At 37.7% G+C, this 26,656-nt stretch overlaps 1 protein-coding gene across 24 annotated transcripts in view; it reads right to left on the minus strand.

Moving 5' to 3' along the window:
* The window catches only part of MIA2 (MIA SH3 domain ER export factor 2), a 107,901-nt gene that overhangs the window by 65,493 nt on the left and 15,752 nt on the right, over positions 1-26,656 (minus strand). For 9 of the 24 annotated variants that reach the window (XR_012919728.1, XM_020285788.2, XM_020285785.2 and 6 more), the window contains 5 exons: positions 23,355-23,573; positions 23,150-23,250; positions 9,064-9,195; positions 4,111-4,132; positions 3,928-4,016 (listed from right to left, as the gene is read on the minus strand). Coding sequence is in view for 23 of the 24 variants with exons in the window: in XM_020285788.2 (XP_020141377.2) it covers positions 3,928-4,016; positions 4,111-4,132; positions 9,064-9,195; positions 23,150-23,250; positions 23,355-23,573 (563 nt within the window). In the remaining variant the exon portion in view is untranslated. Of the gene's footprint in view, positions 1-3,927; positions 4,017-4,110; positions 4,133-9,063; positions 9,196-16,966; positions 17,570-17,989; positions 18,217-19,095; positions 19,280-23,149; positions 23,251-23,354; positions 23,574-26,656 lie in introns of those variants that run through there. The other 15 variants (XM_076004074.1, XM_076004071.1, XM_020285801.2 and 12 more) reach the window with 8 other exon arrangements.

The following is a 26,656-nucleotide window of genomic DNA, read 5'->3' on the forward strand; positions in this document are numbered from 1 at the left end:
TTCAATGTAATCTGTACCAAAATTCCAACGGCATTCTTACAGAAATAAAAAAAAAAAATATCCTAAAACTCACATTGAACCACAAAAGATCCCAAATAGTCAAAGAAATCCTGAAGGAAAAAAAAAAGAGTTGGTGGCATCATACCTCCTGATTTAAAATTATATTATAGGCCGTGCGCAGTGGCTCACGCCTGTAATCCTAGCACTCTGGGAGGCCCAGGAGGGAGGATCGCTTTAGGTCAGGAGTTCGAGACCAGCCTGAGCAAGAACAAGACCCTGTCTCTACTAAAAATAGAAAAAATTAGCCAGTCAACTAAAAATTGAAATAAAAAATCAGTCGGGCATGGTGGCTCACGCCTGTAGTCCCAGCTACTCAGGAGGCTGAGGCAGGAGGATTGCTTGAGCCCCAGGAGTTTAAGGTTGCTGTGAGCTAGGCTGATGCCATGGCACTCACTCTAGCCGGAACAACAAAGCGAGAGACTGTCTCAAAAAAAAAAAAAAGAAAAAAGAAAAATTTTTATGCTGCAAAGGACGCCACCAAGAAAGTGAGAAGACAATCCACAGAATGGGAAAAAATATTTGTTAATCACATATCTGATAAGGGGCTTGTATCTAGAATATATAAAGTTAGAACTCAATAATAAAAAGACAAATAACCCAATTAAAAAATAGACAAAGAAACCAAATAGACTTTTCTCCAGAGAAGATACATAAATGGCCAATAAACACATGAAAAGATATTCAACATCATTAGTCTTCAGGGAAATGCAAATAAAAATCACAGTGAGAAACCACTTCACACTCATTTTATGGCTATAATCAAAAAGACAGATAATAATAAGTGTTGGGAAGGATATGGAGAAAATAGACCACTCACAAACCGCTAGTGGGAATGTAAAATAGTGCAACCACTGTGGAAAACAGTGTGTCAGTTATTCAAAAAAACACAGATGCAGCAATTTCATTCCTAGGTATATACCCAAAAGAACTGGAAATATATGTCCTTACAAAAACTTACACATAAATGTCATTAGCAGCAATATTTAAAATACCAAAAATGGCCAGGGCGCAGTGGCTCAACGCCTATAATCCTAGCACTCTGGGAGGCCAAGGCGGGTGGATCCTTTGAGCTCAGGAGTTCGAGACCAGCCTGAGGAAGAGCAAGACCCCGTCTCTACTAAAAACAGAAAGAAATTAATTGGCCAACTAAAAATATATACAAAAATTAGCAGGGCATGGTCGAGAATGCCTGTAGTCCCAGCTACTTGGGAGGCTGAGGCAGAATGATCGCTTAAGCCCAGGAGTTTGAAGTTGCTGTGACCTAGGCTGACGCCACGGCACTCTAGCCCCGGCAACAGAGCGAGACTCTGTCTCAAAATAAAATAAAATAAAATACCAAAAATGAAAAGAACCCAAATTCCACCAACTGAAAAATGGATGTGTAAACTATGGTATCGAATATTATTTGGCAAAAAAAGAAATTAAGTACTGATAAATGTCACAACATGGATGAAAGAACAGTTCTTTTTGGTAGAAGTGAAATTGTTGTATCTGTGTTTAACAATACACTAAGTAAAAAAGCCAGTCACAAAGAATTACACTTTGTATGATTCCATTTATATGAAATGTCCACAAGAGGCAAATGTAAAGAAATGCAAAGTAGATAAGTCATCAAGTGTTTTGAAGTGGGCGAGATTGAGTGAAGGGTGATAGCTAAAATGTTTAGGATTTCTTTGGGGGTAATAAAAATACTCAAGCAGCCAGGAAGTTTCTTATAAAGTTAAACTATACCTGCCCTAGTTGACTGTTGTGATGGATGTACAACTCTGTGAACATACTAAAAGCTATTCATTAACACACTTTAAAATGGATGAATTATATAGGGTATGTAGTTATATCTCAATAATAAAACTGTTTTAAAAAAAAACTATACCATTTATTAATACAATACTTTCAAAAAAACATCACATACCTGGGAATAAATCTAAGAAAAGATGTGCAAGACCATAACACAAAAACATATAAAACAATAATGAAAGAGTTTTTAAATAACATAGAGGAATGTAACATAGTCCATGGATAAGAACTGAACATTGTAACAATGTCAATTCTCTCCAACTAATCTCTATATTCAAAGCACTCCCAACCAAATACCTAGGAAGCTATGTGATGAGTGTGGGTGTAAACTGACAAACTGATTTAAAATTTATATTTATATTAAAATTTAAAACTTATATGGAAAGACAATCTTGAAGGATTGTTATCTGGATGGTAACAAAAACCCATGTATGATATCAAAACTTGTTATTAAACTACGGTAAATAAAAAATCATGGCACAGGCCGGGCGCGGTGGCTCACGCCTGTAATCCTAGCACTCTGGGAGGCCAAGGCGGGCAGATTGCTCAAGGTCAGGAGTTCAAAACCAGCCTGAGCGAGACCCCGTCTCTACCATAAAAATAGAAAGAAATTAATTGGCCAACTAATATATATAATATAAAAATCAGCCGGGCATGGTGGCTCGTGCCTGTAGTCCCAGCTACTCGGGAGGCTGAGGCAGGAGGATCGCTTGAGCCCAGGAGTTTGAGGTTGCTGTGAGCTAGGATGACGCCACGGCACTCACTCTAGCCTGGGCAAGAAAGCGAGACTCTGTCTCAAAAAAAAAAAAAAAAATCATGGCACAAAAAAGAAAAAAACCAACAGAACAGAAGATATTACAGAAACAAACACATATTAATATATTCGGTCACTCAACTTAAGAAGATGACACTACAGAACAATGGGGAAAAGATGGTGCTTTCAATAAATGGTATTGGGTAATTCGATATCCACATAAAAAAAATTGAATCTTGACACACACACATGCCCCAACTATACCATCACAGATTCAATTCCAGATGGATTAAACACTGTTATGGACTGAATTACGTCCCCCAAAATTCATATGTTGAAGCCCTAAAACCTAGTATCTCAGATTGTGACTGTATTGGGAGACAGGACCTTTAAAGATGTGATTAAGTTAAAATAAGGCTGTTAGGGTGGGCCCTAATCCAATCTGACTGATGTCCTTATAAAAAGAGAAAATTTGGACATACAGAGAGACACCAGAAATGTGCACATGAACAGAGGAAAGACCATGTGAGAACACAGCAAAAAGGTAGCTATCTACAAGATAAAGAGAGAGGCCTCCAAAGAAACCCAACCTGCTAACGCCTTAATCTTGGACTTCTAACCTCCACTGAGAGAAAATAAATTTCTGTTGTTTAAGCCAGCCAGTCTGTGTGGTATTTTGTTAAGGCAGTCCTAACAAACTAATACAAAGACTGAACAAGAAAAGTAAAAGAATAAATTTCTAAAAGATAACACAGAAAATTATTTTTATATCCTAGGGTAGACAAAAATTTCTTAAGAAACAAAAAGCAGTCATTATAAAGAAAAGATTGACAAATTAGATAGACTATATTTAATTTAAGAACCTCTGCTTACCAAGACACCATCTTAAATAAAAAAGCAAGCCACAGAGTAGATATTTGCAATACATATATCAGACAAAGGACTCATATCTAAAATATAGGAGAAAACCTATATACCAAAAAGAAAAAAGACAGACAACCATATCTTGAAAAATGTGAAAAAAGACTGAAAAGGCAACTTCACAAAAATGATACCCAAATGGTTAATAAATATATGAAAATACGCTGAACCTCATTAGTCAGGGAAACACAAAGTGAAACCACAATTGAGACACCAATATATACCTACTACAATGTCTAGAATTAATAAGATTGGTGAAGTGTTGAATGAGGAGCAAAAGAACTCTCATACTCTGTAAAGAAAGCATTAATAACCTTAAATTTACATAGAAGTACCTACATTGAGTATAAAGTTCTCTGAACCTCACATGAACATTATTTTCAAAAATGTCTTACCTCTTTTTGAACAAGGCTAAATTTTTCAAGTAGTTTACATTTTTCTTCAATTAATCCAGAAAGCTTTATAGCAAGCTTTTTCTCTCTTCCTAAAAAAAAAAATCATTATTATGAGTTAATTATTTATTATATATTTTAAGATTATATACAACAATGAAATCTAAAGTAGAAAAAGGAGCTTACCCACATAAAGCCGGCTTCTAACCTGAAACAAATTTTTAACAAAAATTACATTAAAACAAATACACATTCAAGTAAATTTATTTAACATTTACTGCCAACTTATAAACAATGGGTTTCTTACTGCCTTAGTATAAATACAAGTTAGCCAAATGTGTTCTATTTTCAACAAGAAAAACATTATGTGTTAAAAATCTCCCTATTGAAGATTGGAATTATGTATTAGTATATTAAAAGCTCTGAAATAAGTTTACTGTAAAGACACCTGTTTAATTTCATTTAACCCGTTGTTCCCCAAACATATTTGACCCTAAAACAAACTGTTTCATGAAACTCATTATCATATCTCCAAATAAAACAGTCTGGGACTATTACCACAGGGCCATAGATCTGAATTGACTATTCAAGAAACAGTAAACCCATCGAAGCAGCCCGGGTGCCCATCAATTCATGAGTGGATAATTAAAATGTGGTATATGCTCACAATGGAATATTACTCAATCCTAAGAAATGACAGTGAGCTAGTACCATTTATGCTATCCTGGATTAAGCTTAAGCCTGTTATCCAAAGTGAGGCAACACAAGACTTGGAAAATGGGCTCCACATCTACTCGCCATCAAATTGGTACTGACTGATTTAAACTTCGATTTTCAAGTGGTGGCAATACCCACCAGAGATTCGGGGGGGGGGGGGGGGACCCAATCTTAGGGATGGGACGAGCATTCTGGAGGGGGAGGGCATAACTGTAACCCTTCTTAGGGAGAGGCAAAGATATGCAGTGTAACCAAAATGTTAAAAAAAAAAAACAAAAAAAAAGCCGGGCGCGGTGGCTCACGCCTGTAATCCTAGCTCTCTGGGAGGCTGAGGCGGGCGGATTGCTCGAGGTCAGGAGTTCGAAACCAGCCTGAGCAACAGCGAGACCCCGTCTCTACTATAAATAGAAAGAAATTAATTGGCCAACTAATATATATAGAAAAAATTAGCCGGGCATGGTGGCGCATGCCTGTAGTCCCAGCTACTTGGGAGGCTGAGGCAGAAGGATTGCTTGAGCCCAGGAGTTTGAGGTTGCTGTGAGCTAGGCTGACGCCACGGCACTCACTCTAGCCCGGGCAACAAAGCAAGACTCTGTCTCAAAAAAAAAAAAAAAAAACTTTTTAGCAGGTGGTGGGCAGGCAGGAGTGGGGAGGAGGAAAGGGATGTATGTTTCCATAACATGTAAGATGCACACCACCAGGGGATTGGACATTTCGGGGGGAGGGAGGGGAAGGAGCAATATTTGTAACCCTAACAATATTTGTACCTCCATAATATGATGAAATTTAAAAAAAAAGGCATTAAAAAAAAAAAGAAAGAAACAGTAAACCAAATCTTTTTCTTCTTTAACCTCTCTTTCTGAAATATGAAGGCGGAAAAAAAATCCATTTGTAAGAGGACCAGTTTTAGAGCTGCAATACCATAATCAAGTAGAAAAGAAATGAGGACTTAAATCATCTACAGAATATGTACAGACATAAAATTTAAAAAATTAAAACATAGGGTATAGTAGAATGGGTAGAGATGAAGAATAAATCAATGAACTAAAACAACAGAAAACCATAAAGAAATTGAAAAATAACAGTTAAGAAATAAGGGAAGTCAAAAGTAGAAGGGCCAACATCTGAAAACTGATAGTCCTAAAGAGAAAAAAAATTAAATGCAGAAGAAATTTCCTAGAAAAGATGGAGCCAGGTGCAGTGGTGCAGGCCTATAGTCTCAGCTACTCAGGAGGCTGAGGCAGGAAAATAACTTGAGCCCAGGAGTTCAAGGCTATAGGATGCTATGATTCAGCCTGCGAATAGCCACTACACTCCAGCCAGCATGGGCAACACAGCAAGATCTTGTCTCAAAAAAAAAAAAAGAGAGAGAATGCTAAGGTTTTTGTCTTGCTAACAGAAAAATATACTTGCCAATATGAAAAAAATTTAAAAGAAATGTATAAATAAAGCTGGAAGAAACTAATCCAAATACATCAATAATCAATAATCATAATATATGCAGACAGACTGCACTCATTAATGAAAAAAGAGATTGCCAGATTAAATATTTTTTAAAAATTTGTATAAGACAAACATTAAATAGAGGACCATGGAAAGGCTGAAAAGTCTTACAAAGATGAAAAAAGACATCAACTATCACTCAAAAGACAGTTGGTATGGCTATATTAGCATCAGAGACCTTACGACAAAAGTGTCACTAGAGTGTTGGAGGGTCTCTACATATTGATAAGGTTCAATTCACCAAGGAGATAAAGCAATACTAAACAAGAATGCACCTAACAAAATATCCTCAAAATATGGAAAGCAATATGACAGTAGAGTGCAGCCCACTTTTCTTTATTCTTGACAGATGAAGGAAACAAACAAAAGAATACGAATATATAATATCTGAACAATAAAATTAGTCAATTTGCAAGCTTGATATAAGAATGATGGCTATATAATGACATACATATTTATGCTAACAACAATAAATGGAATAGAATAGAGTGTAGAAAAGGCCAACATGTATGTGAAACTCTACTATGTAGCATGGCAGATGAGGGGAAAGAAAGGACTATTCAATTAACGGAGCAAGGGGAAAAATAATGATTCGTCGGGAAAAATATTACTACCCCACACAAAACAAAAAATTAATTCAAGATGGATCAAGGACCTCCGTGTTAAAAGGAAAATTTTTAAATTAAGAATGTAGGCCAGCGCAATGGCTCACACCTGTAATCCTAGCACTCTGGGAGGCCGAGGTGGGAGGATCGTTTGAGCTCAGAAGTTCAATACTAGCCTGAGCAAGAGAGAGACCTCGTCTCTACTAAAAGAAAAGCAGAAAGGAATTACCTGGAAAACTAAAAATATATAGAAAAAATTAGCTGGGCATGGTGGCTTATGCCTGTAGTCCCAGCTGCTCAGGAGGCTGAGGCAGTAGGATTGCTTGAGCCCAGGAGTTTGAGGTTGCTGTGAGCTAGGCTGACGCCATGACACTCTACGCCAGGCAACAGAGTGAGATTCTGTCTCAAAAAAAAAAAAAAAAATTAAGAATGTATGGCTATCAGTAAAAATTCCAAAGAATAGGCCGGGCGCTGTGGCTCACGCCTGTAATCCTAGCTCTTGGGAGGCCGAGGCGGGCGGATTGCTCAAGGTCAGGAGTTCAAAACCAGCCTGAGCAAGAGCGAGACCCCGTCTCTACTACAAATAGAAAGAAATTAATTGGCCAACTGATGTATATATAAAAAAATTAGCCGGGCATGGTGGCGCATGCCTGTAGTCCCAGCTACCCGGGAGGCTGAGGCAGAAGGATCACTCGAGCCCAGGAGTTTGAGGTTGCTGTGAGCTAGGCTGACGCCACGGCACTCACTCTAGCCTGGGCAACAAAGTGAGACTCTGTCTCAAAAAAAAAAAAAAAAAAAAAAATTCCAAAGAATACAACTCATTCCCTCATTGAAAAAATAAAGTAAACAACTGTAATTTAAATTTTATAAAAAAAAAAAAGAAAAATTCCAAAGAAAATGAAAAGATATTTTGTACTAGGATATTTGCAGTGCACATAACTAGGATATCCGTGTACAGCAGGATAATAAAGACTGTAAGATACAACTTTATATATATTCAAATAAAAGAAATTAAGAACTTCAACACGAAGTATTGAAGAGAACATGGATCTCTAGGATCTCTTATACACAACTAGTAGGAGTACAAATTGATACAATGTGGAAAAGAATTTGGCATTACCTTTTAAAAGTTGAACCGCCACATACCCTGTAACCTAGTAATCTCACATCTACACATATTCCCCAAGAGAAAATGTTACAAAAATACCACAGGAAACATGTATAAGAATGTACACAGTAACGCTGGTTGAAACAGAAAAGGCCTGGAAACAATTCAAATGCCCAAAGCCATAAAATATATAAGTACACTATTGTATATTATTATAATGTAATATATTCTAGGGTAGTCAAAATGGAAGAAATTATAGTTTCATTCAAAAACATGAATTTTAGACCAGGCGCAGTGGCTCACGCCTGTAATCCTAGCACTCTGGGAGGCCAAGGCGGGCTGATCGCTCGAGGTGGGCTGATCGCTCGAGGTCAGGAGTTTGAAACCACCTGAGTGAGACCCCCGTCTCTACTAAAAATAGAAAGAAATTAGCTGGATAACTAAAAATATATAGAAAAAATTAACTGGGCATGGTGGCACATGCCTGTAGTCCCAGCTACTTGGGAGGCTGAGGCAGAAGGATTGCTTGAGCCCCAGGAGTTTGAGGTTACTGTGAGCTAGGCTGACGCCATGGCACTCACTCTAGCCCAGGCAACAGAGTGAGGCTCTGTCTCAAAAAAAAAAAAAAAAAAAAAATGAATTTTAACAATATAGAATAGAGTAAAAAAATTCCAAAGGATGACAGATGGCATGATTCCAAGTAAAATAATATACTACAGTATTGAAGGATAAACATAGATATGACTCCCCCCCAAAAAATTTTTTTGAGGCATGAGAATAATCAACACAGGATCCGGACCAGGGTTACCTTTAGTACAGGGAAGCAGGGGGATTAAATGAGGGAGGATCAACCTAAATGTAAGTGACGGTGACAGTCAATGTTTTTGATTCTAAATTGGGTGATACATCCACAGATGGTTAGTATATTGTTAAAAACAAACACAGGCCAAAAGAAAAGAAGATGAAGAAGAAATGAAGAGTTTTAGTATCAGTGTAAAATATGTCTAGAAAGAAATTCTTTAAAATTTTTATTTAAAAAAATTCCTCTGACTCCATACTTAATTTCTAGTAGTCACACATGAACCTGAATAACCCACATAACTACAACCTAACTTGTTTCCTTAAAATAACAACTATGTTTCTCATATACTTGTTCACCCCAAAGACAGAAATGAACATTCTCTTATTACAGAGTTGGTTACTTACCGATTGAAAACTTCTCCACACAACAAAAAGAACAGCAAAAAAACCAACAACAGCTGCACATATCACCAATTCCCATGGAAAACCAAAAGGATTAGGACCTGGTTTCATATCTTCAGGCAATGCTGCCACAACCTTCAAGGCAAAGAAAATTAAGTCCTTAAAAATGCACTTTAGATTTAAAAAAAGTGTTAATTAGAGTATACTTTGGTGGCAACATTCAACCACTATCACCAACTGAAGAAGAACAGCAGTATGTTGAAATGCAATGATTTTCAAACTGGAGTTGGACACAGGTGCCTCAGAGCTTACCAGGGTGAGAATGAGAAGAGAAGGCCAAAGAAAGAAGCGGAATGACCAGGGGTTGAGGTACTCTTACCCTGAGTTCAATCAGTTTAGGTTTTATCTATTGAGTATATTAGGTCCCCAATATAAAGTTTCCCTACAGAAAAAAAAAAAAATCAATGTGCAGCTTTAAAAAAAAATTTGAAAACCACTGACAGAGCATTGGATTTGGAATTTGAATCCCTCCACCCTACCTCTGGGGGGCCCTTCTCTTGTCTGTAACAGGATTAATGCTGTATGAACATGCAGGACAGGTACTCAACAAAGGGTAACTATTTATATTACTTCTCCTTCAAAGACCCTGATCCTATACCATGGCCTTTCCACATTACTTCTCTCCACAGCAGGTCTTCAGCACAACACAGCTTAAGGCTTTTGCAGTTGCTTTTATATTTCTCTGGGTCAGCTTATTAGTCATCCTCACCCAATGGGGTTATTCTGTTCTTTGTTGCCAGTTCCCAGATATTACTCAATCACAAAGAAAGAAGGCGGCAAGGAAAAAAAGAAAATTATCCTTTTAAAAATCAACCTGAAGTATGATCAGGTTTGATTCTTTCCAGGCTTCAACCCAAAATCTCTATAGCAAATCTCCCTTTCTAGGCCTTTTCTGCCTAGAAAAAAACAGCCTTTAATAGTTATTCTCCTCTCCAAAATCTTTTCTATAACTTTAATCCATATATGTACTCCTTCTAAGTTGCTATCTATAGTTTATTAACTTGTATCAAATACACTTGATTTTGTATCTTCTAAAAAATATCCCTTGACCCTGACTTCTGCATCTGCCTCTCCCTACATTACCCCAATTACCAGGTCATAGAAATGTAACATCACTACAGTCAACTGATGATAAAAGTATTTATTTTGCCACTGGAAAACAAGAGGCATTCAATAAACAATACTGGGGAGAGTTTTCTTCATAGTTTAAATATTCTCTAAGCAACTTACTTGCAGCCAACTTATTCATCATGTAAGACATACACTACCTCAAAAATCTAATAATCAATGTGATTTCTTTATGATACAATACTTTAAACTAGGACAATTCTAAAAGCATCTCTCAAATCAAACACGTAATTATCTTTAATAGATTGATATTTCTTAGACTCAATAGCATTTTAACAACTTTCATTTTAAAGGGATATGGTAAATACCAGTCTAAAGCTTTGAGCTGGTTGGATCTGGCAAACTGAGCAAAAGCAAAGAATCTGAGTCTAAAGGATTCATCTCAAACCCACTGCTCTGTCTAAATTATTCGGGCTTTTTCATGGAGACTTTTTACCCTTAAGTTTTAACTACAATGTAATATCCCATCTCACAAAAGCAAAAAAGGAATAACCAAATTTATCAAACATCAACAAATATAATGCAATACAGAATTACATGTGATCTGGTAAACTGGTCCTAAATTTTAGGAGTGATAGTAGTGCTATAGTACTACTATAGATAGGAGTATACTATAGATAGGAGTACTACTATAGATAGGAGTGATAGTAGTTGCTCCTCCAGGAGCAACCCTCCATAAAATATGGCTGTGATTAATCATTAGAACACTTAAAATCTAAAACATAAGTACGATAGGATTTTGAGACCATGTACCTTTAAAAAAATTAACTAATAGAAAAAATTGTTTAAAATAAAAATGGATAAATTAAAAAGCCAGGCACAGTGGTGCATGCCTGTAGTCCCAGTTACATGAGAGGCTGAGGTGGGAGGATCACTTGAGGCCAGGAGTTGGAGGCTGCCGTAGGCTATGATAGTGCCTGTGAGTAGCCACTGCACTCTAGCCTGGGCAACACAGTGAGACCCTGTCTCTAAAAAATTAATTAGCTAATTAATTAATTAAAAATCAACTAATCAAGTTAACAAAATATACTAAGATTATATTAAAATTATTTTCATCTAAACTCAACGTGATATGTATTAACAAACAAAACATAATAGACTGTCAATGTACAGGTCCTGAGAATAGATTACTATAATGCAAAGTTCCACAAGAGTATACCTTGCCAAGGCATAAAATTAACACCAGTCATTCTCAAACTCTTCCCAAAAATAGAAGAGGAGGGAACACTTCCTAACTCATTCTATGAAGCCAATATTTACCCTGGAAGCCAAACAAATACATTACAAGAAAAGAAAACCACACATCAATATATCTTATGACTATAGATGCAAAAATCCTCAACAAAATATTAGTAACATATAAAAGGATTATATAACATGATCAAGCGGGTTTATCTCAAGAATGCAAGATTGGTTTAAGATACAAAAATAAATCAGTGTTATACACCATATTAAGAATAAGGAAGTAAAAAAAACACAAGATCATCTTAATAGATACAGAAAAACATTTGACAAAATCTAACACCCTTCCATCTTCTAAACACTCAACAAACTAGGATTGAAAGGAATCTCCTCAACCTGACAAGGCAAAACCCACAGCTAACATCATATTTAATGGTGAAAGGAGGAAAGCTTTCCCTCTAAGATCAGGAGCAAGGATGTCCACTACTATCCACACTTATTCAACATTGTACTGAAGGTTCTAGCCAGGGCAATTAGGTAAGAAAAAGAAATAAAAGGGATCCAGACTGGATAGAAGGAAGAAAAACTCTGCTTAATGGTAACATAGTTATATTATTAACATATATATAGAAAATCCTAAAGAACCCACAAAAAAACTATCAAGCTAATAAACAAGTTCAACAAAATTGCAGGATACAAAATCAATATAAAAAAGTTGCAAAAACAAAACAAAAAAAATCAGTTGCATTTCTATACAACAGCAATAAGCAATCTGAAAATGAAATTAACAAAACACTTCTATTTATAATGGCATCAAAAAATAAGATATTAGGAATAAATTTAACAAAACAAGTGTAAGCTGAAAACTACAAAGCATTATAGAAAGAAATTAAAGAAGATCTAAATAAATGTAAGATATCCTGTGTTCATGGACTGGAAAATTTAATGTTGTCAAGATAGCAATACTCCCCAAATTCATCTACAGACTCAATGTAATTCCTATCAAAATTTCAACTGCCTTTTTTGCAAAACTGAACAGGTTGATTCCTAAAGTTCATTCATAAATTCCTAAAATGCATACGGAAATGCAAGGAACCCCTAATAGCCAAAACAATATTGACAAACAAAAACCATTTTGAAGGATTCATACTTCCCTACTTCAAAACTTTCTACAAAACTACAATAATCAAGACAACATGGCTGGGCGTGGTAGCTCTTGTCTGTAATCTTAATACTCTGGGAAGCCAAGGCGGAGGATCGCTTGAGATCAGGAGTTCAAGACTAGCCTGAGCAAGAGTGAGACTATCTCTACTAAAAATAGAAAAAAATTAGCCAGGCAACTAAAAAGAGAAAAAGTTAGCCGGTGGTGGTGGTGCACGCCTATAGTCCCAGCTACTCTGGAGGCTGAAGTAGGAGGATCACCTGAGCCCAGGAATTTGAGGTTACTGTGAGCTAGGTAGACAGATAGCACTCTAACCTAGGCAACAGAGTGACATTCTGTCTCAAAAAAAAAAAAAAAAAAGAAAGAAAGAAAAAGAAAAGAAGACAATGTGGTAATGGCATAAGGATAGATATATAGACCAACAGAATAGAAATAAGAGTCCAGAAATAAACCCTTAAATTTATGGTCAATTATTTTCAACAGCAGTACCAAGACAAAGCAATAGGGTAAGAATAGTTCTTTCCGCCAGGCACGGTGGCTCACGCCTGTAATCCTAACACTCTGGGAGGCCAAGGCGGGAGGAGGGTCGTTTGAGCTCAGGTAGGAGCAGGCTGAACAAGAGTAAGGCCCCCCCCCCAAAAAAAAAAAAGAGTAAGGCCCCACCTCTACTAAAAATACAAAAAATGAGCGGGATGTGGTGGTAGATGACTGTAATCCCAGCTACTTGGAGGCTGAGGCAGAAGGATGGCTTGAGCCCAGGAGTTTGAGGTTATTGGTTAGACACCACAGCACTCTAGCTTCAGCAACAGAGCAAAACTCCATCTCAAAAAAATAAATAAATATAAGAAGAAAAAGAACAGTCCTTTCAACAAGTCATACCAGGATAAATATCCACATGCCAAGAAATGTTATACCACAAACAAAAGTGAATTAGTTCAAAATGGATCAAAGATCTTAATGTAAGGGCTAAAACTATTAGAAGGAAGCATAGGTGAAAATCTGTAACTTTGTTATAAACCACGATTTCATAGATATGCTGAAAGTACAAGCAATCACAGAAAAATAGATAAACTGGATTAATCAAAATTGAAAAATTTTGTGCTTCAAAGCACACCATGAAAAAAGTGAAAAGAGAGGGCACAGAATGAGAGAAAATATTTGCAAATCATGTATCTGATAAAGGTCTACTATTCTGAATATGTTTAAAGAACTCTTGTGACTCGAAAATAAAAAACAACCCATTTTTTAATGAGCAAAAGGAAATGAACAGACATTTCTCCAAAGATATACAAATAGACAATAAGCAAAAAAATAACAAGTGTTATAAAGGATGTGAAAAATTAGAACCCTCATAAACTGCTGGTAGGGATGTAGAATTGTGTGGCCTCTGTGGAAACTAATTTGGCAGTTCCTCAAAAAGTTATACATATAGTAAATATGACCCAGCAATTTCCACTTCTACACAGACATCCAAGAGAACTGAAAGCATATACTCATATAAAAACTTATACACATAGCAGCATTATTCATAATAGCCAAAAAGTCTCAACAACCCAAATGTCCATCAACTAAGGCATAAATGTGGTATATCCATACAATAGAATATTTTTCAGCTACAAAAAGAAATGAATCACTGTTAACATGCTACAATATGGATGAAGCTTAAATACATGCTAAGCAAAAGAAGCCAGACACAAAAGGCCACATATGGTATTACCATTTATATTAAATTTCCAGAATAGATATGTTCATAAAGACAGTAAATAGATAAAGGAAAAACTTAGAGCCGCTAGTAAGTACAAGGTTTCTTTTTGGAGATTGCTAATAGTTATGGGGTTGTTTGTAAGATGATAAAACTGTTCTGGAATTATTCTGATAGTTGTACAACATAACAAATATACAAAAACACCACTGAACTGGACATGATAAAAGGGTAACTTAGACTGAGCGTGGTGGCTCACATCTGTAATCCTAGCACTCTGGAGGCTGATGTGAGAGGATTGCTGGAGCTCAGAAGTTCAAAACCAGCCTAACCAAGAGCAAGATCCCATCTCTACTACAAAAAAAGAAAAAGAAAAGAAAAATTAGTTGGGCCTTGTGGTGCAGAGATAGGAGGATCGCTTGAGACCAGGAGTTTGAGTTTGCAGTGAGCTACAATGACACCACTGCACACAACGCTGGGCGACAAAGCAAGCCTCTGTCTCAAAAAAAAAAAAAAAGGTTAATTTTATGTTATGTGAATATATCTCAATAAAAAATAATTTTTAAAAAGAAAAATAAAATTAATAAGTAGAACAATATCATGCCATCTTAGTCCCCAGGCCAGTATGGTAATAGTGGCATTAGCAAAAAAATTGTCCAGGTGAAATGTTCACCAGACTAGAGAAAATTTTACAAAATTTGTCCCTCTCCATGTCTCTCTCCATTGGCAGTTCTATATATACTAAGTTTTGATTATTACTGTTTTCAGTGAAGAAAAAGATATATGTGCAATCTGAAATTCTCTCTCATCCCACAATATGTTTCTCTTCCTATAACCCCTACTTCAGTGAATAACTAGCTTGCCATAACCAGAAACCTGGGAGTTATTCTAGATTCCTTCTCTCTCGTTCTTTCTTTCCCTCTCTCTCTCTCCCCCACCCCTTCATACCTAGTCAATAAAGTCATACTCATTTTAGGTCTTAGCTCCTAAGTATTTCCCCGTTCAATACCTTCTCCATCTCTACTTCTCTGTTACCTCTCCCTTAAGCCCTGTTTCGAGTTTTGTTTCCCTGACATCTAACCTACATGCTACTATCAGGAAGATCTTTCTAAAGCAAAAGTCTAACCACTGGCCGGGCGCGGTGGCTCACGCCTGTAATCCTAGCTCTCTGGGAGGCCGAGGTGGGCGGATTGCTCAAGGTCAGGAGTTCGAAACCAGCCTGAGCAAGAGCGAGACCCCGTCTCTACTATAAAACAGAAAGAAATTAATTGGCCAACTAATATATATAGAAAAAATTAGCCGGGCATGGTGGTGCATGCCTGTAGTCCCAGCTACTCGGGAGGCTGAGGCAGCAGAATCGCTTGAGCCCAGGAGTTTGAGGTTGCTGTGAGCTAGGCTGACGCCACGGCACTCACTCTAGCCTGGGCAACAAAGTGAGACTCTGTCTCAAAAAAAAAAAAAAAAAAAGTCTAACCACTGAAAAGCTTTCAACAGCTTTCCAGCACCTACAGCACTTGGAGCCTACTAAGTCTCCAGCAAGCATCATTGCACATTACCCCCTGAGCCCACATCACACACTGAGTAACACAGCTCCTACTACCCTGCACATACCATGCTGTTTCATGCCTCTTCTTAAGCTATTCAAGAAAATATAATCTCTCCTACCCCTCAATTTCCTTAGTACTTTGTGTATATGCTTCAGTAAGCACTTCATCAGTTTCTACTTTGTACTATTTTTTTGTCTTCTCTCTCTTAACAGACAGCATGATGCTACCAGCCAAAACTATGTCTTAATCCATTTAGAATCTATATAAAGCTGTCCCTTTCATACACGCACACATGCACTAGACAAACTATGGTGGAATAAATGAATGAATAGCATGGCAACAGTACTTTTTAATGCACATAACGAGAAAGCAATCATAACTGTCTCAAATTTTAAATGGTCTTTTTCAAGATTTAATGCACATGTTAAAAACACGGCGACATAAATTCCCCTAAACATGTCAACAAAGACTCTTACAAACATTTAATGAGAAAAAAAATCTCCACAACCTTATTATAAAGTGGATCTGAAAAAAAGAAAATTTGAATACTGGGAATTTAATATCTCTGGACTTTACATAAATAAGACACAGACAGAAGCAAAGAACAATCTCACTTATGGTAGACCATCGCCAAGGGGCATTTTTTATTGAAAGAAAATGCAGAATCAGAATCCCAACTCCCCGCCCAAGCTCAGGTGTCCTTTCAAGACAACAAGAAGTTTCATCACTAAATAGAACTCATTTCAGAGGACCAGTCCTCAAGTTTCTCACAGGAGGTGAAGCCACGTGTCACTGACACCTGCTCAAAATAAATGGCATAAGGGAAAGACTAATTCGTTTTAGAAATGGGGAAACATTTTACCATACCTTTGCAAAGTCCAGCTAAGCAAATGCTTTCTTCACCTTCCTGATCTCCAGGTTTTCTTCCACCACACAAAAACCACTAAAGCACCTATGAACCTGGCTACTGCCTTGGACACAGGCCAGACCCCGGCAGCAGGTGAGGACTGGCTTCAGGACCTCCGACCCCTGCGGCTCAGACCCCCAAAGCTAGTCTCCTGCTTCCTTCCCCCGGCGGCTCCCGCGACCCCTGCGCCACGTAACCCTGATCGCGCCCGGACTCACCCTGCGTAGCTCCTCCAGGACCAGCCCCAAGTACTGCTGAGGGGCAGCCCTGGGCCCTTCCATGGCGACACGGCTGCTTTAGCTGTCACAGCCACGGCCACGGCCTGGCCGGGCCACAACAAGCGGCAAAGAACACGCAGCGTTTGGTCCGGAACCCGAATCCGCACCCGGCGACCGGAGCAGACCACATCGGAGCCGGCTGCGGGGGGAGGTGGGGCGCGGGCGCCGACGTGCTTCGCATGCCCACGCTGCCGACCTCGGCCCCTTCGTTACGCCTCACATCCTGAGGCAGCGCAGGTCCGAGCCAGCGCCGCACGAGCCTGCGGAGCGCCCTGTCCTCGCCGGCCCACCCCTCGGTTTGGTTTCGGCCAGGCCGCCGCTGGGAGGCGGGGAGATCGGGAGGCGGGGAGGCGCGGGCCGCTGTAAACTTCTCCGCCTAATTCGCGCGAGGTTCGTAGACGTGTCCCGGTTGTTCGCTCTTAAAGGGGCCGGGGCTCTACCTTGCGAAGCCACCCAACCCTGATAGTAGAGGGGCTGGGAGCTGGAGAGCGGCATTCCGCCTCATCCTCCGCGCTGTGGTGTGGGCCGCACAGACCCGAAGACCAGGGCTATGGCCCAAGTCCCACCCGCCTCGGGTGGCCGCGGCGGCGGCGAGGCTTCTCCCGGAGGCCCCTCGGCGCACCCCCTCGGCCCGGGGCCGGCGCCAGGCCCAAACCTAGCTACACGCGAGGGCTCTCCTCTCACAGCCCGCTGGAGCCTTTCATCTGCACCCCACAGAAGCCCCGGCGGCTTCGTACCCGGGAAACCCACCGGCCCAGGGGAGCCGGCCGCCGGCATTCGTTTCAGAAATATGGCCTGTGGGGCACGCGCCGGTGCGTGCTGCCAACCGTGTCGGGACTCTGGACAAGAAGGCGTCTCGCGTCTTGGGTCAGCCGTGGTCTGGTCAAAGTTTAACCTGCCCCACACAAGAGGACATCGATCCGGCCGCCTCTGCCGAACGGAGGGTTCCGGAGGTCTACTCACCTGAGTTACCTGAGCACTTAACTAGGCAGAGTTGTCTTAAACTCCATGAGCTCCTAGTTACCAAAATACGAAATCAGACCTGAGTGGACCTTGGCCCAGCGTGTGCTGTTTTCCCCTGAGCAGAGGAGCTAAAAGTAGAGACTCGCCCTCTAAATTTAGGACCCTATTTTTAGGGCCGTTGAATAAAGTGCCGAGGGCTGGGTTTGTTCGTAGGAGTCTGTGTTAGTTGACCTAGGTGTAAAGGATAACCCATCTCTTTTAATATATGTCTTCCTTACCAGCATAATCATTCTCATCAAATTCTGCCTTCTAACTCAAGTCTTAAATGAAGCAACTCAAAATGGAGCAGGTACTTCTTCCTAAACAAATCACCCAAGAGAACTGAGCAAATGAACAAAATCTTAAATCCTTAGAGTTTCCTAATGTAAGCTTTCATAGCAACAGAACTATTACGCCATAAAATATCAACAACTGGCCCAAGTTCACAGCAAGTGATTTTCAGGACTAAAATGCGGCCTAGTTTTGCAGAACTCAAATTGCTATCTCTTTCTTTTTTGCCACATCAGCTTAAGGAGTTCCAGGAACTGCCTGTATCAGGGAGTACCCGAAATCGCTTAATAATTTTCCATTTTTTAGGTACAAAGTATTACACAACTTTCTTATATACGGTGCATATTGAAATTTTAGATTCTAAGTTTATTAAAGTCAAAACTGTTTTGACTTTAATCTTGAAGCATAATCAAAATTTTACCTTTAGAATTTTAAAAACTCTTAGAACAATGTATGCTTCAATTAGAACATTGTATTACTTGATAAAAATTCTTCAACATGTCTGAACATTTTCAGGGAACTCCAGAATCATTTTAAGCTGGCAGGACTTATTAAAAAAAAATCTCTTTGCCCTCTCTCCATCAGTCTGTGCCCTTTTCCAATTTTGAATTACCATTCAAAATATTAAAAACATAGATTAGGGACAAAAGAATGAATGACATAAAAAAAATCTAAGTTTCTCGCATTGCAAAAACACAGTAATGCTTACCAAAGTCAGGACGAAAGTCCAAATCTAATTTCTTTTCTATACACTTAATAGTCATATAGAAACTTACCTCTTCCTCCAGATCTTTCAATTCCATTTCTTAAAAAGCTCATATTAAGATAATATTAATTTCATATCAAAATATCCTAACATGTAAATAAAGTTCTACTAACCACCTGATATCCTTGAGAAGGATTTCAGGTTCTAATACATCCTGCTCTCTTCTGTTTCCACACCACTGTGATCCTGTTTTGACACTTGTGTGGTAAAGGGGTGCTATAGGTGGAGTTGTGACTACCAACCCATAATCTGATTTCATGGACCTCACTCCTTATTAAATGTATACACACACACGTGTATATATATGTTTTCTTAAATATCATACATATCACTGCCCTCTTAAAATCTACAATTGGAAATAAAATCCTGAATTTGATAACTGAAAAAAAACTGAATGTTTTATACTCTATTCATAAAGAGTACATGATTTCTGTCATGCAAAAAATATTCCAAGATTGTTCTCCATAAGTAGACATGGGATTTTACAGTCTTATATAGGGCTGCTTTAAAGCATAATGGAGAACATTCAATGTTAATGTTTGTGACAGCTACTAGAAAATATCCAAGAACACTGGACATATGCTAGCCAGAAAAGTTGGTCCACAACCTAGAAACGGATTTCCCCTTATTAAGGGGCCCTATTGCAAAGCTGCAAGTACTAGTTACTCCCATTTAATTAAATAGGCAGTGTCACCAGCTTTAAGATCTAGTCCTTTGGAAGAAAATCAAACAATTGTTGAGCCACATCTTCATTCCCTGTATTAGTGGTATAAGACTTGTTCTCAGAACATATTGAATCAGGAGCTACCTGTTGAACAAGAGCTAGGTAATTTCCATTGTTTATTCCATGAATAAATGAAGCATTCTACTTAAGAATATATAAATACTAGAAGCCAAAGAGTCTTGAGGATACTCTTTGTATTATAAAATAGATTAAAAGTAGCATGGATTCCTATTACTTAAGCAATACAAAGAAAGTAAATTCTGTACAAAATCCACCTGAAATTACCAGTAAGTTAAAACAATTTCCTGGAACATTTAGGCAGAAGAAAAGAAAACTCTTTCACCTAAATATGCCTGGAAAATTGTTCAAATTTTCTATTTACTGGAACTATCCAAATCTGTATTATGGGTGCTTAATAGACACAGATTGTTAAAATTCTAGATTTGGCAGGAACTCTTCAGAGAAAACATCAAGAATCCCATTTACAATAGCTACCCAAAAAATAAAATAAAATATGTAGCAGTAAATTTAATCAAAAAGGTAAAATAGCTCCATAAGGAAAACTACCAAACACTTATGAAAGAAATTGTAGATCACACAAACAAATAGAAAAACATCCCATGTTTATGGGTTGGAAGAATTAATGTTATTAAAATGACCATACTACCCAAAGCAATCCAAAGAATCAATGTAATTATTATCAAAGTACCAGTCATTTTTCTACAGAATTAGAAAAAATCCTAAAATTCATATAGAACCAAAAAAGAGCCTGAATAGCCAAAGCAATCTTAAGCAAAAAGAACAAAACTGGAGGCATCACATTACCTGACTTCCAATTATATTACAAAGCTATAGTAACCAAAACTGCATGGCACTGGTATAAAAATAGACACATAGATCAGCAGAACATAATAGAGAACTCAGAAATAAAACCATATACCTGCAATCAACTGGTCTTTGACAAAGGAGATAAGAATATACATTGGTGAAAAAACACCCTTTTCAATAAATGGTGCTAGGTAAATTGCATAGCCATATGCAGAAGAATGAAACTGGACCCCTAACTCTCACCATAAAATCAACTCAAGATGGATTAAAGACTTAAATGTAAGACCTGAATCCATAAAAATCCTAGAAAAAAATAGGGAAAACTCTTCTGGACATTGGTCTAGACAAAGAACATATGACTTACACCTCAAAAACACAGGCAAAAAAAAAATGTAGACAAATGGGACTTAATTAAACTAACAAGCTTCTACACAGCAAAAGAAATAGTCAACAGAGTAAACAGACCCTGTAAGTTGGGAGAAAATATTTGCAAACTATTCATCCAGTGGGGGACTAATATCCAGAATATACAAGAAACTCAACAACAACAATAAATAATCCCATTAAAAATTGAGCAAAAGACATGAATAGATACTTTTCAAAAGAAGATGTGCAAAAGAAGATGTGCCAACAAGTATATGAAGACAAAAAATATTGGGACTGCCGGCGCGGTGGCTCACGCCTGTAATCCTAGCTCTTGGGAGGCCGAGGCGGGCGGATTGCTCAAGGTCAGGAGTTCAAAACCAGCCTGAGCAAGAGCGAGACCCTGTCTCTACTATAAATAGAAAGAAATTAATTGGCCAACTGATATATATAGAAAAAATTAGCCGGGCATGGTGGCGCATGCCTGTAGTCCCAGCTACTCGGGAGGCTGAGGCAGAAGGATCGCTCGAGCCCAGGAGTTTGAGGTTGCTGTGAGCTAGGCTGACGCCACGGCACTCACTCTAGCCTGGGCAACAAAGCGAGACTCTGTCTCAAAAAAAAAAAAAAAAAAAAATATTGGGACTGCAAACTAGTGCAACCACCTCTATGGAAAATAATATAGAGATTTCTCAAAGAACTAAAAGTAGATCTACCATTTGATCCAGCAATCCCACTAGTGGGTATTTACCCAAAGTAGAAAAAGGCATTTTATGAAAAACACACTTGCTACTAGAGTGTTTATTGCAGCACAATTCACAATCGCAAAGATGTGGAATCAACCCAAGTGCCCATCAATTCATGAGTGGATTAATAAAATGTGATATATGTATACCATGGAGTACTACTCGGCCGTGAAAAATGAATTAATTAATACTTTTTGCCACAATCTGGATGGAACTGGAAGCAATCCTCCTAAATGAAGTATTGCAAGAATGGAAAAACAAACACCACATGTACTCACTATTAAATTGGAACTAACTGATCAGCACTTATGTGCACAGATGGAAGCAAAACTCAATGGAAATCATGCAGGTGAGAGAAGGAAGGAGGAGATGGGTGAAATCATAGCTAACGGATACAATGTACACTATCTGGATGATGGGCACTCTTATAACTTTGACTCAAGCAGTACAAAAGCAATCCATGTAACCAAAACATTTGTATCCTCATAATATCCTGAAATTTTTTTAAAAAGTGCTTCCTAAATTATTTCAATGGTAGAAGTAGATGAGAAAAGGAACTAATATTTGTAAAAGGCCTCCTATGTGCCAAGTACCATAACTGGTTCCTTTTGCAATACCCCACTTAATAAGATTTATAAGAAATGGCTGGGCATGGTGACTCAAGCCTGTAATCCTAGCACTTTGGGAGGCTAAGGCAGGAGGATTGCTTGAGGTCAGAAGTTCAAGACCAGTCTGAGCAAGAACGAAACCCCATATCTACTAAAAATAGAAAAAATTAGCCGGGCGTTGTGGCACGCCCCCGTAGTCCCTGCTGCTTAGGAGGCTGAGACAGGAGGATCACTTGAGCCCAGGAATTGGAGGTTACAATAAGCTATGATGACAACACTGCACTCTAGCCAGGGTGAGAAAGTGAGACTCTGTCTCAAAAAATGTATATATATATATATATATATATATATATATATATTTACAAGGAATAAAAAAGTGAATAGAATTTGGAATTTTAGTTACAGCTTGGTTACATTTTGAGATATTAGTTGCTTTTGGATTCTCAAGTTACACCTTTTTGAGGTCACAGCTTCATTCAAATAATAATTGCTTAAGACTCATTTTTAGTTCATATTATTTCTGAATTACCTTATTTAGTATAATTTTCCTTAATTTTAAAAAGGGGGGGACTATTGCTTAAGATTAACAAAGGTTAGGGAAAGATTTTTAAAATTCTTTAAGAACATCCATGCAACAAAACATTAATGTAAAGAGAAGTCTTACATGTAAGGTTTCATGGAAAGAGAAACATGATATAAATTTTATATAGAGAGAAGTCATTCAAACATTCTGTAGCCACTCATATATTTAGTAAAATAGGTAAAAATGAGTGCAAAAGATTAAAATAGCCAACTCACCCTTTCTGTAAGAACTACAATTGGTGAAAATGCAGAATTCATGACATCATAAACATCAATTTGAAATAAATATTTCATAATCTGAAATTCGGAAGCATCTTCTGTTGATTTATAAATAAAAATATGTTAACATGATGTTTTATAGGTTCTGAATCTAATTTCTCCCTTAATTGATGCATTAAAGAACAAATAACCTGTTTCTTACCTTTTTGAGGAATGTAATTTCCAGTAGACAGTAGGTTATCAGGTGAAACCATCTGACTGTTTAGCAGGGTATTTTCCAAAGATCTATCTATTTCCACCTGAGTGGGACCTTCAGCATCCACTGATGGTTTTGATTTTTCATAATTATTTTTAGAAGATGGGGTTTTGAAATGTACTTCTTCATGAATTCTCACAGGTGACTCTATTTTAGAGACCATATCTGCAAATAAATAAACAGAAATGTAAATTTTTTTAAATACTTGCTTTTTTATGGGCTTCCTTTTTGTTTTCTAGGCAGGTCATTCTTTTGAACCTTTGTGGTCATTGTGACACTTCAATTAGAGAAAGAATGCATTAAAACATAAATTGTAGCCTGTATTAGTTCCTATTGTTGGTGTAATAAATTACCACAAATTTAGCGACTTAAACAATACAAATGTGTCTTCTTAGAGTACTGGAGATCAGAAATCCTAAAACCAAGGTATCGACAGGGCTACATTCATTCTGGAGGCTCTAGGGGAGAATCTATTTCCTTGCCTTTTCTATTTTGTGGAGGCCTTCTGCATTCCTTGGCTCATGGCCCCACCCTCCATTTTCAAAGCTAGTGGTGCAGCATCTTTAATCTCTCAAACTCTCTCTCTCTCTCTTACTCTGATCCTCCTACCTTCCCCCTAAAAAGAACTTTGTAAGTATATTGGGTCCACAAGAATAATGGAAAATAACATACTTACATGGTCTGGGGGTTAAGACATGGACATCTTTGAGAGGGTTTTATTCAGCCTACTACATAGTCTTTACTCTTTGTCCAAGGAAAAATTAAAAAAAAAAAATCTGTATACAATTCTATTCTCTACATTGCCTTTTGTCCTAAAAAATATTAAAAATAAAAAACTAATGCAACTGTCAACAACTCTGTTGCACTATGTAAGCTTATAAGAGTAAGACAGTAAATAGATCCCCTTAAGATTTCATTCCTGTTAGATACATTTATTATCCAAGAAGGTATAATATCTAAAGAAGTATCAGTGTTGTCCTGAAAAGCAGTATTAAGTGAATTGTTCAATGTCTCATTTTGCTCTTTAAATATATGATTCTTAACACAGCATTTTAACACTGTCACTTATTTAGCATTGTTTAAAAGATGAAAGTCCCAGGCCGGGTGCGGTGGCTCACGCCTGTAATCCTAGCTCTCTGGGAGGCTGAGGCGGGTGGATTGCTCCGAGGTCAGGAGTTCGAAACCAGCCTGAGCAAGAGCGAGACCCCGTCTCTACTATAAATAGAAAGAAATTAATTGGCCAACTAATATATATAGAAAAAATTAGCCGGGCATGGTGGCGAATGCCTATAGTCCCAGCTACTTGGGAGGCTGAGGCAGGAGGATTGCTTGAGCCCAGGAGTTTGAGGTTGCTGTGAGCTAGGCTGACGCCATGGCACTCACTCTAGCCTGGGCAACAAAGCGAGACTCTGTCTCAAAAAAAAAAAAAAAAAAAAAGATGAAAGTCCCAACTGAGCAAACACATACAGTAATTTAATAATACCACCTGTGGAGTTAATATTTAAAAGAACAATCAAATCAGGAGTCTGAATACAATGGGATTGTTGTAAATACAGGACTCAAATAGTGATCTACAATAATGTTTAATGCTATTAGGGAAAAAAAGCCTTTTATTCAATAATTATACTGAGGCTGGGCACGGTGGCTCACGCCTGTAATCCTAGAACTCTGGGAGGCCGAGGTAGGCGGATTGCTAGAGGTCAGGAGTTTGAAACCAGCCTGAGCAAGAGTGAGACCCTGTCTCTACTATAAATAGAAAGAAATTAATTGGCCAACTAACATATATATAGAAAAAATTAGCTGGGCATGGTGGCACATGCCTGTAGTCTCAGCTACTCGGAGGCTGAGGCAGCAGGATTGCTTGAGCCCAGGAGTTTGAGGTTGCTGTGAGTTAGGCTGACGCCACCAGCACTCACTCTAGCCTGGGCAACAAAGTGAGACTCTGTCTCCAAAAAAAAAAAAAATAATAATTATTATACTCAAATTTACATGGTGCTATGTTGATTCTTCTAAAATATTATTTTAAACTTCATTTGAAATAAATATATAATAAGAAAATGAATATTCTCCATAGCAGTTTGCTACTTAATTATAGTTTTAGGTATTATTTTCACAAGACTTAAACCTAAGCTTTAAGATTTACATTATGTTAATCAGAGACAAGCCAAAAAAAGAAAGAAAAAAGATTTACTTTACATACAAATATGCCTTTCTTTGAAATTGTTTATTAGCAGAATTTTAAGTCAAAATATTTATTTTTAACATTTAACTTTACTTTGGAAACTCATTTATTATATAAGCACAATCGGAGTCCTTTTGTAAAATAGTTATTAATATTGTAATATAAATAACTGTTCCCTAATTTATCTGTTTTGTAAATTCCTATATCAGCATATCAATTTTTCTGTAAATGTAGTTATCTCAAGTCCCAACCTTTCACAAACATTAATTCAAGATCAGTGATTCATCTTTCTCATGCATTCTTTCTAATTAAGGCAAATTTTCATTTGTTATTCCCTGTAAGAGTCGTTGAAACTATCTGAAAAGATTGACTGTTTTACCCATTTCTCTAGTATCCAAAAAATAGAGGCTGTGGCTTTATATAAATCCCTCTTTTATGAATCCTTTTTAAAAACAAATTTATGCATGATTCCAGGTTGCTTTTCTTTCATTAATGAAAAGATCTCTAACAGTCTAGGTCTCCAATGTTGTTAGTAATGGTAATGTTTTAGGATAGCCCGTTTTATTTATATATGACATGTCTTCTTTTCTGACACTTAAAATAATTTCTGAACATTTTCATAAAAGTCTCTCAAAACTAGATATAATTGCACGAATGCCTTATTGTCATTTAGCTATTTACCAAATTTATAAATTCTCCCAGTATCACTATATGAATTTTTTTTTTTAAAGACAGGGTCTCACTATATTGCTATCTTGCCCAGGTTGCTGGGCAGTGGCTATTCATGGTTGTGATCATAGTACACTACAACCTCGAACTCCTGGGCTCAAGAAATCTTCCCGCCTCAGCCTCCCAAGTAGGTGGGACTATGACATGCACCACTGTGCCCAATTAAATGAAATTTACTAAAATGATTTTCAGGATGCCTACAAGTTTCTATAATTATGTTCTAAAATATTTTTATGTATCAATCTTTTGAATCTTCTGTATTTCTGGACCTGATATTGTTACATTTTGTTTTGTTGTAGTCTCTCATCTTCTTTGCAATTAATGTGACCTGCTTTGT

Source organism: Microcebus murinus, chromosome 6, assembly GCF_040939455.1.
Source record: "Microcebus murinus isolate Inina chromosome 6, M.murinus_Inina_mat1.0, whole genome shotgun sequence".
Lineage (NCBI taxonomy): Eukaryota > Metazoa > Chordata > Mammalia > Primates > Cheirogaleidae > Microcebus > Microcebus murinus.